Raw genomic sequence first — 14,888 nt, 5'->3', positions numbered from 1 at the left:
TAATTAATTTATATATTTTCTTTAATAAATTTAAATTCATAAAATTTATATAATTTTTTACAAAAATTGAAAAGATAAATAGGTTTAATGCAAGGGTAACATTTTATTTTAACCCCTAAACTTCATATAAAATTCTAATTATGGATTTTTTTTTTGTAAATCTAAAATAGTTTAAGGATAAATTTGTAATTTAACCTTCGTAGAATTTTTTTATTCAACGATAGAATAAAGATATTTTTGGAAAAAAAATTAAGGACATTTTAGTCAAAATGCCTGTAATCCAACAATGCTTAAGGAAATGAGATAATTACATTCTCGATAATATATCCCAAAATATTAATATTGGGAATAAAAGGCCCATTTAAAAGACAAGTGCCCGATAAAAGCTCCAAACTTGCCCTCAGAAGCCTACGGTCCACTATAATCTTTTGGCGCTCCTTTTTTAATTCCTTTCGATCTCTTTTCCTTTCCCTCCACCATCACGCTTATTTCCCTCTCTTCTCATTTTCTTTACCTGCGTTAACCCTCTCCTTCTCCAGTCTTGGATCTTCAAACAGATACTTCCATATTGTTATTTTTTTGTTAAATTTAGCTACTTGGATAGTTGGTAAATAGACAAATGGAACAGCAGAGAAACCAGAGGGTGGTTCAACAACAACAGAAGCAGCAGCAGCAGCCAGAGGAGCTTGAGGAGATACAACATGGCCCTTTCCCTGTGGAGCAACTTCAGGTGAAAAAAAGAAACCATCTTCAAGGTTTCGTTTATTTTCTCAATTCTATTAAAACTTAAGACGCTTTTATATGTGGGTTTTCCCCCAAGTTTCGGAAAAGTCGTTTCTTTTCTTGATTTGTCCACATTTACAGAAAGAACAAATGGAAAAATCGTTCGTTCTTTTTCAAGATTCTGAAAATGAAAAACGAGTTGGATTTATCCCTTTCATTGCTTTTAGATTTTCTTCAGCGTGGGTTCTTTTCAATTTCGTTTTTTTACCTAGTATTAGAACAAATGGGTTCGATTATTTCGATCGCCAGTTACGTGGGTGATTTTCTGTTAGTTTTTTCTTGACAATTTCAAATGTATTTTATCCTCAACAAGATTTAATGTTTTTGAGTTATGGTAGATCAAGATTCTATTTATTGAAATTAAAGTTTATTTTGCCTTTCTTTTGCTTGACGACTCATATTTTGCTTTTGCATTTTCCTGTTTTTCATGAATTCCCCATACATTTTTTTAGCTTAACAGGTTTAGTTATTATTCTTATTTTTTGTCTTCAACTGAAGGAATCCGGCATTGCATCCTTGGACATAAAAAAGCTTAAGGATGCAGGTCTTTGCACGGTTGAATCTATTGTTTACACGCCAAGGAAAGATCTTCTCCAGATCAAAGGAATCAGTGAAGCTAAAGTTGACAAGATCATGGAAGCTGGTATAATGTTTCCTCTTTCCACACTTGTTTAAACTTTTGTTGATGACATTTACTATCACTTTTAAAATGATTCGATATTCGTCCTTTCTTCCTTGGTTCTTGACAGCTTCCAAACTTCTCCCATTGGGTTTCACCAGTGCTAGCCAGCTCCATGCTCAGAGGCTGGAGATAATTCAGATAACATCTGGGTCTAGTGAACTAGATAAAATTTTGGACGGTATATGTGCCCTGATGCCTGTGAAGTTTTGTTTGACTTGGATTCTAAACACGCAATTGTCTACTTGTATAACTGGTTAACACTTAAGAACTGTATATTACTGTTTCTGCTTGTTAATTAAGTTTTGTATCATTTTCTGTAATAGGTGGAATTGAGACAGGATCTATTACAGAGATATATGGTGAGTTCCGTTCTGGAAAGACTCAGCTCTGTCACACATTATGTTACATGCCAAGTAAGAGTTTTTCTTCTTCATTTTCCCGGCAACTACAGGTGTTTTCTACGTTTGAAGTTTTCTATTTCTGTGTGCGATGCTTGCACTGCATTTTTACTTCCTAATATCTGCTCATTGTGTAGCAGAGCCCCTGAGTTTATGTTATTGCAAATTTGTTGTTACCCAGTAAGTTAATTTGGCCAGGTATGCTTGTAATATTTTATTTTAATTTTTTTATGTTTCAGCTTCCATTAGATCAAGGAGGTGGTGAGGGAAAAGCAATGTACATAGATGCTGAAGGGACATTCAGGCCACAAAGACTCTTGCAGATAGCAGAGAGGTGATACATGGCTGCCTATTGATATGGCAATGCTGCTCCACTGAAAGCAGTACTGATAATGAAACTGTTGAATTGTGCAGGTTTGGATTGAATGGTGCTGATGTCTTGGAGAATGTGGCCTATGCTAGAGCATATAACACTGATCATCAGTCGAGGCTCTTGCTTGAAGCAGCTTCGATGATGGTGGAAACAAGGTATTCTCGAAACATTTCCTTTGCCTAACACCTCGCACATAGTCCCTAATTTACTATCAAGAAGAATTATCACTTGTATACTTGAAGCAAACAAGCTGCAGACCAGATTGATCATTTGGTGGATTTCTCTGCAGGTTTGCGCTTATGATAGTAGATAGCGCTACTGCCCTCTATAGAACTGATTTTACTGGGAGGGGTGAACTCTCTGCCCGACAAATGCACCTTGCAAAATTCCTCAGGAGCCTTCAGAAGTTGGCAGATGAGGTAGGGTGTTTACATCTTTATTTCTACTTTGAATTGCTTTCAGGCTTGTGATTACTACTACCAGTAACTAATGCATTTGGAACTTCTTAGTATGAGTTGCTTTTTGGAATTTGGTCAATTATATCACTTGTTATTATGATGTTTTTTCCTGGCATTGTCTGCTATTGTAGTTTGGCGTGGCTGTTGTAATCACAAACCAAGTAGTTGCCCAAGTGGATGGTTCAGCAATCTTTGCTGGACCTCAAATCAAGCCTATTGGTGGTAACATCATGGCTCATGCTTCCACAACAAGGTTTGTTCTAGAAAACCTAATATCCAACGTTCCTGACTCTTCATTGAAAGCTGCTAACTATAAGCTCTCACTGGCAACAGATTGGCTCTCCGGAAGGGAAGAGGGGAAGAGCGTATTTGTAAAGTAATAAGTTCGCCTTGCTTGGCTGAAGCTGAAGCACGGTTTCAGATTTCTCCAGGTGGTGTTTCTGATGTCAAGGACTAACCCATTTTAGCTCATTACAAAAGTCAAGCAAACTCCTATTGATCAATATGCTTTAATAGCTGACTGCATACCAAATCTCTGTAATTCTTTTCTGAAATGAAGATTGCTGGAATTTGGAAGGCATTATAAAATCTTGCTGTCCGTTTCGTTGTATATAACCTTGACATCAGGTATTTATGTTTATCGTACTTGGAGAGTCACAACACGTTATTTATTTTAGAATGTCTTAGCCTAATCAAAATCTGACAGAGTAATCCACCCAACCGAACCATGGCTTAGTTTTGATAACCAAGGCTAAGCCTTTTCTGATCCTTGCTATAACCAATGATTTTTTATTAACCAATACGAACCATGGGGTCGGGTGATTAGTAATTTTGTTGGTTATTTCATTCAAGTGAAGGCAGAGCCAACATAGACAGCGTCCATAAATAAAGGCATGTAGTATGATCTCTACATTTTCTTTTTTTGGGTTTTGCTTTTACTTATTTCTTTTAATAATTTACTTCAATTGTTGCAAGTTTTTCATTCGGATGTTAAAATATTAAGAAAGGAAAGAATAATTAGTTTTTTTAAATAAAAAAAATTAGAAGACACACGAGTTTATCTTCATTATAAATTTGATTCATACAATATACTATCCTTGGGCAACAACTTGCTTCCCTGAATAAACGACTCCACCGTAAATCTTCCTGCTTCATCACTGGTAGCATTGGGGTTAACACCAGGCCAGTTAATTCGTCCACTTGTACCTGATCCATGCGCTGAATTTTCATACTCGGCATAGAATAGAGTATCCGGTGGATCTACACCCTGTGTCCATTGTGTCCAACCTGCTGGATCCACAATGTCTCCGATGTATGATTGCATGAATATGGTAGTCGAAAAACCCTTCCAAGGCCTACCGAAGTACGTGGTAGCTGTCAGATTGTCAAAAGGGGTAACCTGGCACTGTTGGATTGAAATTTTGGTGTTCTGATTCGGGTCAGTCTTGCCTTGTGCAGTAATGGTGTTGAACTGGTCAGGCCCGGGCTGCCTTGGTTGAATACTGCAATTTTGTAGAACCACAGCCGCATTTCCAAATATGAAATCTACAGTTCCAGTGACACGACAATCCGGTAAAACTGCCCATTCGAATGTGTGTAAAGAGTATCCTGGTATGCATCAAAATAACAGCGGTAGAACACAGATTGGTCCGAGGACGAACGCATTGCAACGGCTTGCTCTTTTTCTGGGCCTGCAGTGTTTATGAATCCCATGTCTCTTGCCATGAATCCCCTCCCAGCAGCAACTGTAAAGGGAAGAAACCATTGCTTTAATTAATCAAAGAGGAACCTATCAAAATGCTAAAGGTGGCAAAAACTAATGAAAAATTACATTTAACTTACTTAAGGAGCCTGACCAAAAGGTGGGGGTTCCATGGACCTTGTTCAAGCTACCAGAGATTATCGTCTTGTACATTCCATCTCCGTAAATCGTTAAATTCCAATAATCCTTATCAATTGTCACGTTCTCCAAATATACGCCTTCTTTTACATAGATAATGAACCTGGACTTGTTTTTCCTTGGGATTGATTCAACTGCTTTACTTATTGTCCTAAAATCTCCACTGCCATCTTTAGCCACGGTTATATCAGGTGTAGGATTTTCCTCCTGGAGCAATCTCCTATCCCCACTATGAACCCAGCGAGGAAAACTGGGGTCAGACTCGTGATCGGAATGGCTATTGTGTTTTAGCAACTTACAATGAATCGGAAACTGGAAATGACGTAGGATGGTCATTATCTGGGATGCAATAGCCAGGCTGTTACTGCTGAACTCAGTGGAGTTCCTCATAGCAAGTTCTATTTCTTGAAGTATAGCCGTGTTGTTCGAAGCCTCAATTAGGCTATCTAAACATGTTTCCTGGTACGTGATTGTGCTGCTGAGCCATGTCCTGTTATCGTTGATCTTGGCCGTTGACAACACCGTTTTCTCTCCTTGCCCCATTTGCATAGTTGATATTGATTCATTTATGTATCCAGCTGCATCCTCGAAAAGGTTTTTGCAACTATCCAACGCAGCACGCTCCTGTGGACTAATATTCGCATGACGAGAGATAATCTTCATGGGCAAAGACAAGAGGCTCTTCAGTTCATCGAACGCAACTTCCATGGACAGCGTGAAGATTTTCGAAGGATCAGGATTCGGATCGGTATCATTGGAGGAGCTCCTAAGGGAAGCTATGCTTGAACCGCAAGAATCAGGATACCTTGTTACATTACATATTGCATTGATGCTCTCGGCAGTGTAAGCTGGTGGATCATCTTTGGACTTTGAGTTTTTCAAAGGAAAAAGAGTACCAAAGACTGCACCAATGATGATGGCTATCAAGATGATGGTAGAGAGTTAGATGATGATGCAGCGCTTTCGAGTCCTTCTCCGATAGGCCTGTTCTTCGAGCTCATCTGCCCTGCAATAACTCTGAAAGGATTTCGTTGAATCCATGTATGGCTATTCTAGTTGTTATTACAATGCTACGAACAAGAGAGTAAAGAGATATATATATATATATATATATGAACCCATTTTACAAAAGAAAAAATCAACTATGGTCGACTAACCACGGCCATGAGATGGAGGTTCTGTTGGTTCTTTTGAAATGGCCAAACTAATGACGAACCAGATGTGACGGTTGATGTACAATTCGAATATACGAAATATCCCTAACTCTTTCTGTTACGGAAGACGGCTATCGGATAGAGTAAAATCGCAACTAATAATTTGAGAAAATAAAAATGAAGATAAAAGAGACACAAAATTTACGTGGAAAACCCCTAAATAATATAGGGTAAAAACCACGGGCAACGGTAGAAGAATTTCACTATGAGAAAAATAGGAATTACAACATCTCTCGATCTACCAATGAGAAAACAATGATAATTCTCTCTTGATAAAAAGGAGAAAACAACTCTCAAGAAACTCTCTAAATTCTCTCTAGTATTGGAAGAAAGCTAGAATGCTTTGGGATGGTTTTGAAGCTAAATGAGCTAGGGTATTTATAGTTTAAGCTTTAAGGACTAATTTGTAAATACCCTAAATTACAATGACTAATTGCATAGTTTTACTATCCAAAACTTTTCAAAAATTTGTTGGCCAAATTTGACCAATTTTGCCGTCCTATTAATGCCACCAAATTGCCACCCATAATGTTGACTAATGATGCAATTTGGTGTGCCAATTTTCAACAATCTTCCACTTGAAGATTTAATTGGAACAATCATATCTTCACACCATTTTTTTGTGAAAGCCAAATCTTCTTATTACTTCTGTCTCGGTGAATTTGCATCCCTAGAATCTTGTTTGTTGATCCCAAGTCCTTCATTTCAAATTCCCTAGCCAGTTGTGCCTTCAATTCTTCAATATGATCTTTGTTGGGTCCTGCAACCAACATATCATCCACATACAACAACAAAATAACAAAATCGTTATCACCAAACCTCTTGAAATAAGCACAAGGGTCTGCATTAAGTCTGTTGTATCCAAGGCACATAATGAAAGAATCAAATCTCTTATACCAATACCTCGACGCCTGCTTTAGACCGTACAGAGATTTGTTCAACCTGCAAACCAATTTCTTCTTTTCTTTTTCTTCAAAACCTTCAGGCTGGAGCATATAAATTTATTCTTCAAGATTTCCATGAAGAAAAGCTGTTTTAACATCTAGCTGCTCTAGATGTAAGTCCAATGTAGCACACATTGCCAAAACTACTCGAACTGTTGTTAGTCAAACCACAAGAGAAAATATTTCATTGAAATCAGTACCTTCTTTTTTAGCATATCCTTTGACCACCAGTCTTGCACGATGCCTCTCAACTTGATCGTCACCATTTCGCTTGATTTTGAAGACTCGTTTGTTACCAATTGGCTTCCTTCCTTGTGGTAGTGGCACAAGGTCCCATGTATTATTTTTATAAAGGCTTCAATTTCTTCTTGCATCGCCATCATCCACAGTGAAGCATCTGAGTTGTTTATTGCCTCCTGGTATGTTGATGGCTCACCATCCTCTGTTAAAAGGCAGTATGCAATATTACCTTCTATAACATAATCCGAGTTCCAATTGGGACGTCTTCTCACACGATCTGATTGACGAGTTGTTGGAGCTTCAAAACTCTCTGGTTCTTGTTCATCATGTGCTGGTTCTGCTTCAGAAGAATCTCCTTGTTCAAACTCTTTTTCCACATGTATCTGAGTAGTCTCTGACTTTTCAGCGCTATCATCATCTTCTTTTCTTTGTAGTTTATTTTCTACAAAGATAACATCTCTACTGATGATCACTTTGCGGGCAGTGGGATCCCACAAGCGATACCCCTTTACTCCATCAGCATACCTCAAGAATTTGCATTTCCTGGATTTTGGATCCAACTTTGAAATTTCTTGGGAGTTGTACATCACGTACACTATACTTCTAAATACATGAAGGTTTGAATAATCAGCTGGCTTTCCAGTCCACATCTCCATTGGTGTCTTCAGCTCTATTGCAGTTGATGGAGCTTGATTCACCAAATAACAGGCGGTATTGACTGCTTCTGCCCAGAATGATTTTTCTAGGCCTGCATCCCTCAACATTGCTCTTGTTCTTTCTAACAAGGTTATGTTCATCCGCTCTGCCACTCTATTTTGTTGAGGAGTGTTTGCCACTGTGAACTGTCTTTTGATGTCTTCTTTCATGCAAAAGTCATCAAATTCTTCGCTTGTGTATTATCCTCCATTATCTGTTCTGAAACACTTGATCTTATTTCCAGAATCAAGTTCCACCTGCGCTTTGAAGTTTTTAAAAGTTGAAAACACGTCTGACTTCTTCTTAATAGGGTGCACCCAACATCTCCTGGAGTAGTCATCAATAACTGAGACAAAGTATTTTGCTCCACCTAGGGATGTTACTGGTGCTTGCCATACGTCAGAGTGAACCAATTCTAGAACACTTTTGCCTCTAGAATTTGATGTGTTGAATTTCAATCGGTGCTGCTTACTTGTTATGCAATGCTCACACAAAGTAAGTGATACTTTTGTTAAGCCTGGAAGTAGCTATTGCTCCACAAGGACTTTCATTCCTTGTTCTGACATGTGTCCAAGTTTCTTATGCCATAGCATTGCAAAATCTGAACTACATGAGGCAACAGAGGCTTCTGCTTCTAGCAATGTCTCTCCCTTCAGCATGTATAAGTTTGCAGCTATCTTTTCACCTTTCAGCACCACAAGCGCTCTACGGAACACCTTCATGATTCCTTTCTGTGTTTCAATCTTGCTAGCATTATTATCCAACAATGCGTAGGATAATAAATTTTTCTACAGACCTTTCATGTGCCGCACATCTCGAACAACTTTAATTGTTCCATCATACATCTTCAATTTGATGGTTCCCACGCCAACGATCTCTAAGGCATGATCATTGCAACTATACACAAATCCTCCTGAGACAAGTTCATAATGATGGAACCATTCTCTTCTTGAAGTCATGTGATATGTTGCTCCCGAATCAATGAGCCATATATCTGCAAATCGTTTTCTTCCTTCCACTGTGGTTGATGCTTCACAACATAGAGCATCTCCATCGTCTGAAGTGTTTGCGGTATTGCCTTGTGGATTGGAGTTTTTATTTAGACTCCAACAATCCTTCTTCAAGTGACCATTCTTTCCACAGTTGTAACACTTTAAATTCTTCTTGCTTCTCGACTTCGATCTACCATGTTTGTGACTGTTGCTTTAGCCATGTTCTGTTGATCTCCCTTTCATCGTTGTCAACGCTTCTGCTTGTTGCAGATTTACTTGTCTGTCTTCCTTGTTCTTGCGCCAATTTTCTTCTTGTAGAACAGCAGCTGCAACGTCATCGAAGACTAAACTGGTGACATTACTGTTTGTCAAGTTGATGATGAGTTGATCATACGAATCCGGTTCAGTGTATTTAAGTATTCCGTCACTGAAGTAGATTCTGGCATACGAAGAGTGTACAATTTTCTCTTAAGGAAAATTTTATTGTGCAGTGATGTGGCCTCGTACAGTTTGGTGAGATGATCCCATATCTCCTTAGTTATCTTCTTCTCCTCGATACTTGACAATACTTCATCTGCTAATGCTAGATGAAAGTTTGCCATAGCATTTCCGTCCATTTCGATCCATTTGTTGTTGTCTGTGAAATCTACTGGTCTTTCGCTGATAACTGCTAGACAACCGTCTTTCCTCAGGATGACCTTCATCTTCAATTTCCACAATGAGAAATTTCTCCCATTGAACTTTTCAATATCAAATTTTACTATTGTGAATAGTTCTCTGGAACCTTCAAAGAATGGGTAATAACTTCTTACTTTCTTATGTTGGAGGATCCACCTTTTGGTGGCAACCACAAAGACAATAAGCAGATATTATACACTCTAATCTGGCTCAGATACCAATTGTTGCGGAAGACGGCTATCAGATAGAGTAAAATCGCAACTAATAATTTGAGAAAATAAAAATAAAGATAAAAGAGACACGGAATTTACGTGGAAAACTCCTAAATAATATAGGGTAAAAACCACGGGCAACGGTAGAAGAATTTCACTATGAGAAAAATAAGAATTACAACCTCTCTCGATCTACCAAGAAGAAAACAATGATAATTCTCTCTTGATAAAAATGAGAAAACAACTCTCAAGAAACTCTCTAAATTCTCTCTAGTATTGAAAGAAAACTATAATACTTTGGGATGGTTTTGAAGCTAAATGAGCTAGGTTATTTATAGTCGAAGCTTTAAGGACTAATTTGTAAATACCCTAAATTACAATGACTAATTGCATAGTTTTACTATCCAAAAATTTTCAACAATTTGGTGGCCAAATTTAACCAATTTTACCACCCCATTAATGCCACCAAATTGCCACCCATAATATTGACTAATGATGCAATTTGGTGTGTCAATTTTCAACACTTTCCCGTTGACAAATCGGCATTCGGCAATAATCAAGTCAACATCAATCTGAAGTTTTATAGTATTTGCATGGAAATTGTAAGAAAATTGTTTTATCTGCTAAGCGATATAGCAAGAAGCAAATTGCTGAAAAACAAAACATTTTTTGTTTTCAAACAACACCAAGAGGCAATTATTTTTCAAGTCACAAGCAGTTTCCATTTGTCCAACTGCTTGGAAACTTTTAGAACTCCTAACTATGTCTTGAACGAGTCTGGCCGGCTTAACTTATTATTGGAAACTAATGGCGACAATTCCATCAAGCGTTTTGCAGCATTCTAATTATTTTTACTATTGTTTCTTGAGCTACCACGAACAAAAACCTGTGAAAGTTTATGTGAGTCGATTTGATATCAAATTTGACTTGAATTGTTATTTAAAAAAAATATATTGAAAATTTGAAGTATAAAAAGTCAACTAATTGAGTTCCGGATCATATTTTCTTTAGCTGTAATTTCTCCAAGGAGATTCGGCGTGCTGTGTTAGGTTTGTGTAGGTTGCAAAGAAATGTGTTTGACCGATAGGTGGAGCTTCTCTGGGCTACTTGGGTTCTGAAGGGTAAGTCCTTGATCACTAATATCCTTAAGTTGGCTTGAAATTTCTTTGTCTATTTTGTCTGGCGAGAGAGAAATTTAAGGGTTTTACAGGGGAAGCAGGCTACTGAACGGGCGCTGCTGCATGATATAAAGGAGGCTTTGAGGGATAGATTGGTGGGGGAGCTTGTGAATAGGGATAGTTCCATTAACTTTAATCTTTGTATAAACTGGGGGTGGTATAGGATTATTCTGTGTATATTTGGTTGATTTGTATAGGGTTAGTTGATTTGTTAATTGTTGTTGAGTGATGTTGTGTTGATTGTTTTTGTAGCTTCTTGCTGCGTTTTGGATAAATAAAACTACATCTATCCCCACACAAAAATAAAAAATCAACTAATAATGATACAAACCTACTCTAAAAAAATACTTACACAAACCTATAAATTATTCTTAGTTTCATTTGTAATCAACTCTTAACATTCATAAATTTTAGTTCACACCTTGTAATTTATTCATAGATCTCCCTTGATCATATTTCATTTAATTAAGCAATCTCTAGAATTGTTCTCTCCATCGACTATGGAGAAATTGTCAAAAGAAGAAGATGAAGATGAAGTTAGGATATGAAGAAGTCATTCAATGGTCTCCATTAAAATATGAGGGATTGACTTGATCATATTTCATTCACGGGCGTGCACTCACCTTACAGATTGTTGAACTGATTCAATTCTTTAAACAATATGTTGTACAGTTTCTTGTAGCAGATTTATCTGCATCTTTAGATAATGAAATGAAATACTAAAAAAAGGGTGAAGAAGAAACTATGTATAATAAGTTGCATTCTTTTCTCTGTTTTTGGTACTAAGCCTTTTGATATACAATAACATGGTATTCGATTATTTATTGATTTAGTTGAAGCTTATTAAAAATAAATTTAAATGATGTCATTACGCTCAAATCTTTTTCATGAGAGGGAAATTAGAAAACATCGATATTCATGGCATTGAATTATCTCTGTTTACTAGTACTGTTCTTCATGAGATAATTAAACACCACGAAAATGAATCCTCAACTCCCCAGTCCCATACGAACATTAGCACCAGTTTCCTTTACCCATGCACCATCTAAGAATGTTTCTACTGTATATCTCATGGCTTCTTCCCTGTTAATATCCCTTCTCCCTGCCCACTTCACTCTACGGTCAGTTCTCGCGCCAGGCCCCGTGTTGTTAAACTCTCCGTAGAAAAGGGTGTTGAGTGCAAAGTCGCCTTGCCATTCAAGCCATCCAGCAGGGTCAATGAAGCCCTCGATCAGTGATTCCATTATGATGGTCGTCGAGTATAGCTTCCAGGGCCTGCCTAGGTAGCTCTTGAATTGATTTGCGACTGGTTTAAATGGTGCTTCTGGTAATATCTTACAGTTTTGTAGCACAAAGCCGGTCGTTTCGTACTTGTCTTTCCTCCCTTGGGCTGTGATGATGTTCTTTTGGTTGGGGTTGGGTTGTCTAACGTAAATCAAACAGTTCTGGAACACGGCGGCCGCGTCACCGAAGATGAAATCTATGGTGCCGGTGACCACGCAACTTCGATAGAACTGGCGGTGAGTATGCGCGTATAAGGTGTCTTGGAACCCCTCGAAGCGACAGTTAAGGAAAACCGCCTTATCGCCGGAGACTCTCACTGCCACTGCTTGATGTTTGTCGGGCCCCGCAGTGTTTCTGAATCCCATGCTTTTTGCCATAAATCCAGGAGCAGCAACCACTGAAACAAAAACAAACAAAAAAACATCTCATTATATTTCAAAGTTGAAATGAAAATGAACAAGTTTCTGAATTATGAGTTTAGTTCCAAAGGTTAAAGTCATCGTCAACATACCGAAAGTTGCGGTATGGTAAGTGGGGATTCCATCAATAAAATTTTTATCCCCTGTGATAATGGACTTCTGTGATCCTTCACCATACATGGTAAGGTTCACCATCTTCTTTGTAATGATTACAGTCTCGGCATATACTCCTTTCTTGACAAATATCACATACCTGTATGCAAGTTGAAAGTGGATTAATGCAAATATTTATGAATAAGAATTATGATGAAAATGATCAAGTGAATTCAACGATGGATCATTATTATATATATAGCACACCTTCCTTCATATTTTGGTGGCATGGCAGCAAGAGCTTCATTAATTGTTCTGAACATTCCGGTACCGTCTTGTGCCACGGTTACATTTGGTTTTGGCATGTCATCTTCCTCTTCGTTCAACAGCCTGCGTTCTTCATCGTTTATCCAGCTGGGAAGCCCATCCTTGGCCAACAACGGAAATCTGGTTTGTAAGAGGCTACGTTTAAGGGTTGGCTTCTCCTGATGTGGATTCATCAATCCATCCAATTCACTAACCACGGCAAGGGAATTGCTAGTATAAACCTCGCTACTGTTGAGGGTAGTCCCGAACTGGAGCTTCAATGGTCCCTCAGGGAAGCTATCAACACACGTTTCCTGGTACGACATTACAGCACTTAACCAACTGGTCAAGTCCCCATCGGTTGGTTGCTTCCCTGGAACAATTGTTCCCATTCTATCAACAGAACTCTGTAATTCTTCCTTGGCATTTTCCATCACTTCTCTACAAACATCAAATGCTCTTATTTCCAATTCGGTATGCAATACGATTGTGCTGGCTTTAGAAAAGGCCTTGTCAAGTTCTTCGGTCGTTGATGTGATGAAAGACTTGACGAGTTCTTTGGGTTGAGTCACCAAATTTGGATTCTGTGCTATTGTCTTCGCAAGGGTGTCCGAACATAAGCTCTTGTAAGTTGTACCCTCGCAAAACGATGTCACTAATTCTTTGGGTGCTGCTGATGGAGCCAGAGCTGGAGCAGGTGCTGGAGTTGGTGGATGTGATGGTATTGGTGCAAGTAATTGAGTTAGAGATGATGTTGTTGGTAAAGGTGATGGAGATGATGGAGATGATGGTATTGGTGCAGGTAATAGAGGTAAAGATGATGGTTTTGGTAAAAGTGATGGAGATGGAGATGATGGTATTGGTAAAGGTGATGGAGATGATGGTACTGGTGCAGGTAATGGAGGTAGGGATGATGGTGTTGGTGAAGGTGATGGAGATGGAGATGATGGTCTTGGTAAAGGTGATGGAGATGGAGATGATGGTCTTGGTAAAAATGATGGTATTGCAGGTGATGGAGATGATGGTATTCGTGCAGGTAATGGGGGTAGCGATGATGATGTTGGTAAAGGTGATGGAGATGGAGATGATGGTATTCGTGCAGGTAATGGAGGTAGCGATGATGATGTTGGTAAAGGTGATGGAGATGGAGCTGGTGTAGATGATGGAGGTTCTGGAAATGGAGCCGGAGCTGGTGTAGATGATGGAGGTTTTGGAAATGGAGCAGGAGCAGGAGATGGAGCTTTTGGTGATGGCGCTGGAGCTTTCGTAGCTTTGGGAGATGATGGTTTTGGAGGTTTTGGCGATGATGGTTTAGGAGAAGGTGGTGGGGTTGCTGGCGGGGTTGATGGAGGAGGTTGAGCGTTTGATTTATTCTGGTCGCTGTTATTATTATCGCCCTTGTTCTCCTTTTTGTTACTATTTTGGGTGCTACTTTTCATAGAAACAAAAGCCATGGCAATCGCCGCCGCAATACCAGCAAGGACTAAGATAGACAAGGCAATGGTTACCCTCTTTTTGAGTACCCGTTGTCTCTCCTGTCTCCGACGTTCTTGTATAAAATCAAAATCTTGAAACACCATTTTTATCAATCTTTGGCTGAGGCAGTGAGATCTCTCTGCCTTAGTTTCAAGCCAAGGCAGAGAGGGGAATCAAAGAAACCCAATAACAATATATATTCCTATGTCTCTTCCCTTGTCACCCTTCTACTTGTTCGGATTTTCAGGTTCAATCTTATTGCAACGGATGATACAAATGGAGTCTGGACAAGAGAAGTTTTAGGCACCCTATTCTAATGAATGATACACTTTTCCTCTCTCCTAACTGCATTTCCCTCCATTTTTATCATTGACTTTGTGCTTGAGTTGCTTTCAACCGTATGCTAAAAATGGCTGCTGTGTTAAATTAGCTTCAATTTTAGAATATTAACTCCAAACATGGGAAAACACACGTTTTTCTTTGTGGTTCTGGTCGACTTTATAAACTAACTTGTTACCTATCCGCACTTGCTTGTCGGACGAATTCCGGGTCGATTATTAAG

The 14,888-nt window shown here is 38.6% G+C and overlaps 1 protein-coding gene and 2 pseudogenes across 1 annotated transcript; 1 reads left to right on the top strand and 2 right to left on the bottom strand.

Moving 5' to 3' along the window:
• The first annotated feature begins 486 nt into the window (after positions 1 to 486).
• Positions 487 to 3,367, top strand: LOC120218755 (annotated as a pseudogene).
• Positions 3,368 to 3,733: 366 nt separating this feature from the next.
• LOC120218754 lies at positions 3,734 to 5,635 on the bottom strand (annotated as a pseudogene).
• A 5,973-nt stretch (positions 5,636 to 11,608) lies between these two features.
• Positions 11,609 to 14,524, bottom strand: LOC120218937 (putative pectinesterase/pectinesterase inhibitor 45). Its single transcript, XM_039215819.1, has 3 exons — positions 12,812 to 14,524; positions 12,544 to 12,704; positions 11,609 to 12,429 (listed from the first exon to the last, which is right to left on the bottom strand). Exons 1-3 carry the CDS (start codon positions 14,428 to 14,430, stop codon positions 11,738 to 11,740), a joined length of 2,472 nt encoding a protein of 823 aa, XP_039071750.1. The 5' UTR covers positions 14,431 to 14,524; the 3' UTR covers positions 11,609 to 11,737.
• Between the last annotated feature and the right edge of the window lie 364 nt (positions 14,525 to 14,888).

This window comes from Hibiscus syriacus, unplaced genomic scaffold (assembly GCF_006381635.1).
Source record: "Hibiscus syriacus cultivar Baekdansim isolate YM2019G1 unplaced genomic scaffold, ASM638163v2 tig00110201_pilon, whole genome shotgun sequence".
NCBI classification, from domain to species: Eukaryota; Viridiplantae; Streptophyta; class Magnoliopsida; order Malvales; family Malvaceae; genus Hibiscus; species Hibiscus syriacus.
The sequence above is the reverse complement of the archived record's forward strand: the minus strand, read 5'-3'. Positions and strand labels throughout refer to the sequence as shown.

Coding starts and splice junctions, on each gene's coding strand:
- LOC120218937 (XM_039215819.1), bottom strand. CDS start 14,430: ATGGTGTTTCAAGATTTTGATTTTATACAAGAACGTCGGAGACAGGAG. Junction 12,705..12,811: donor CCACCAAAATATGAAGGAAG/GTGTGCTATATA, acceptor ACTTGCATACAG/GTATGTGATATTTGTCAAGA. Junction 12,430..12,543: donor TTACCATACCGCAACTTTCG/GTATGTTGACGA, acceptor TTTTTGTTTCAG/TGGTTGCTGCTCCTGGATTT.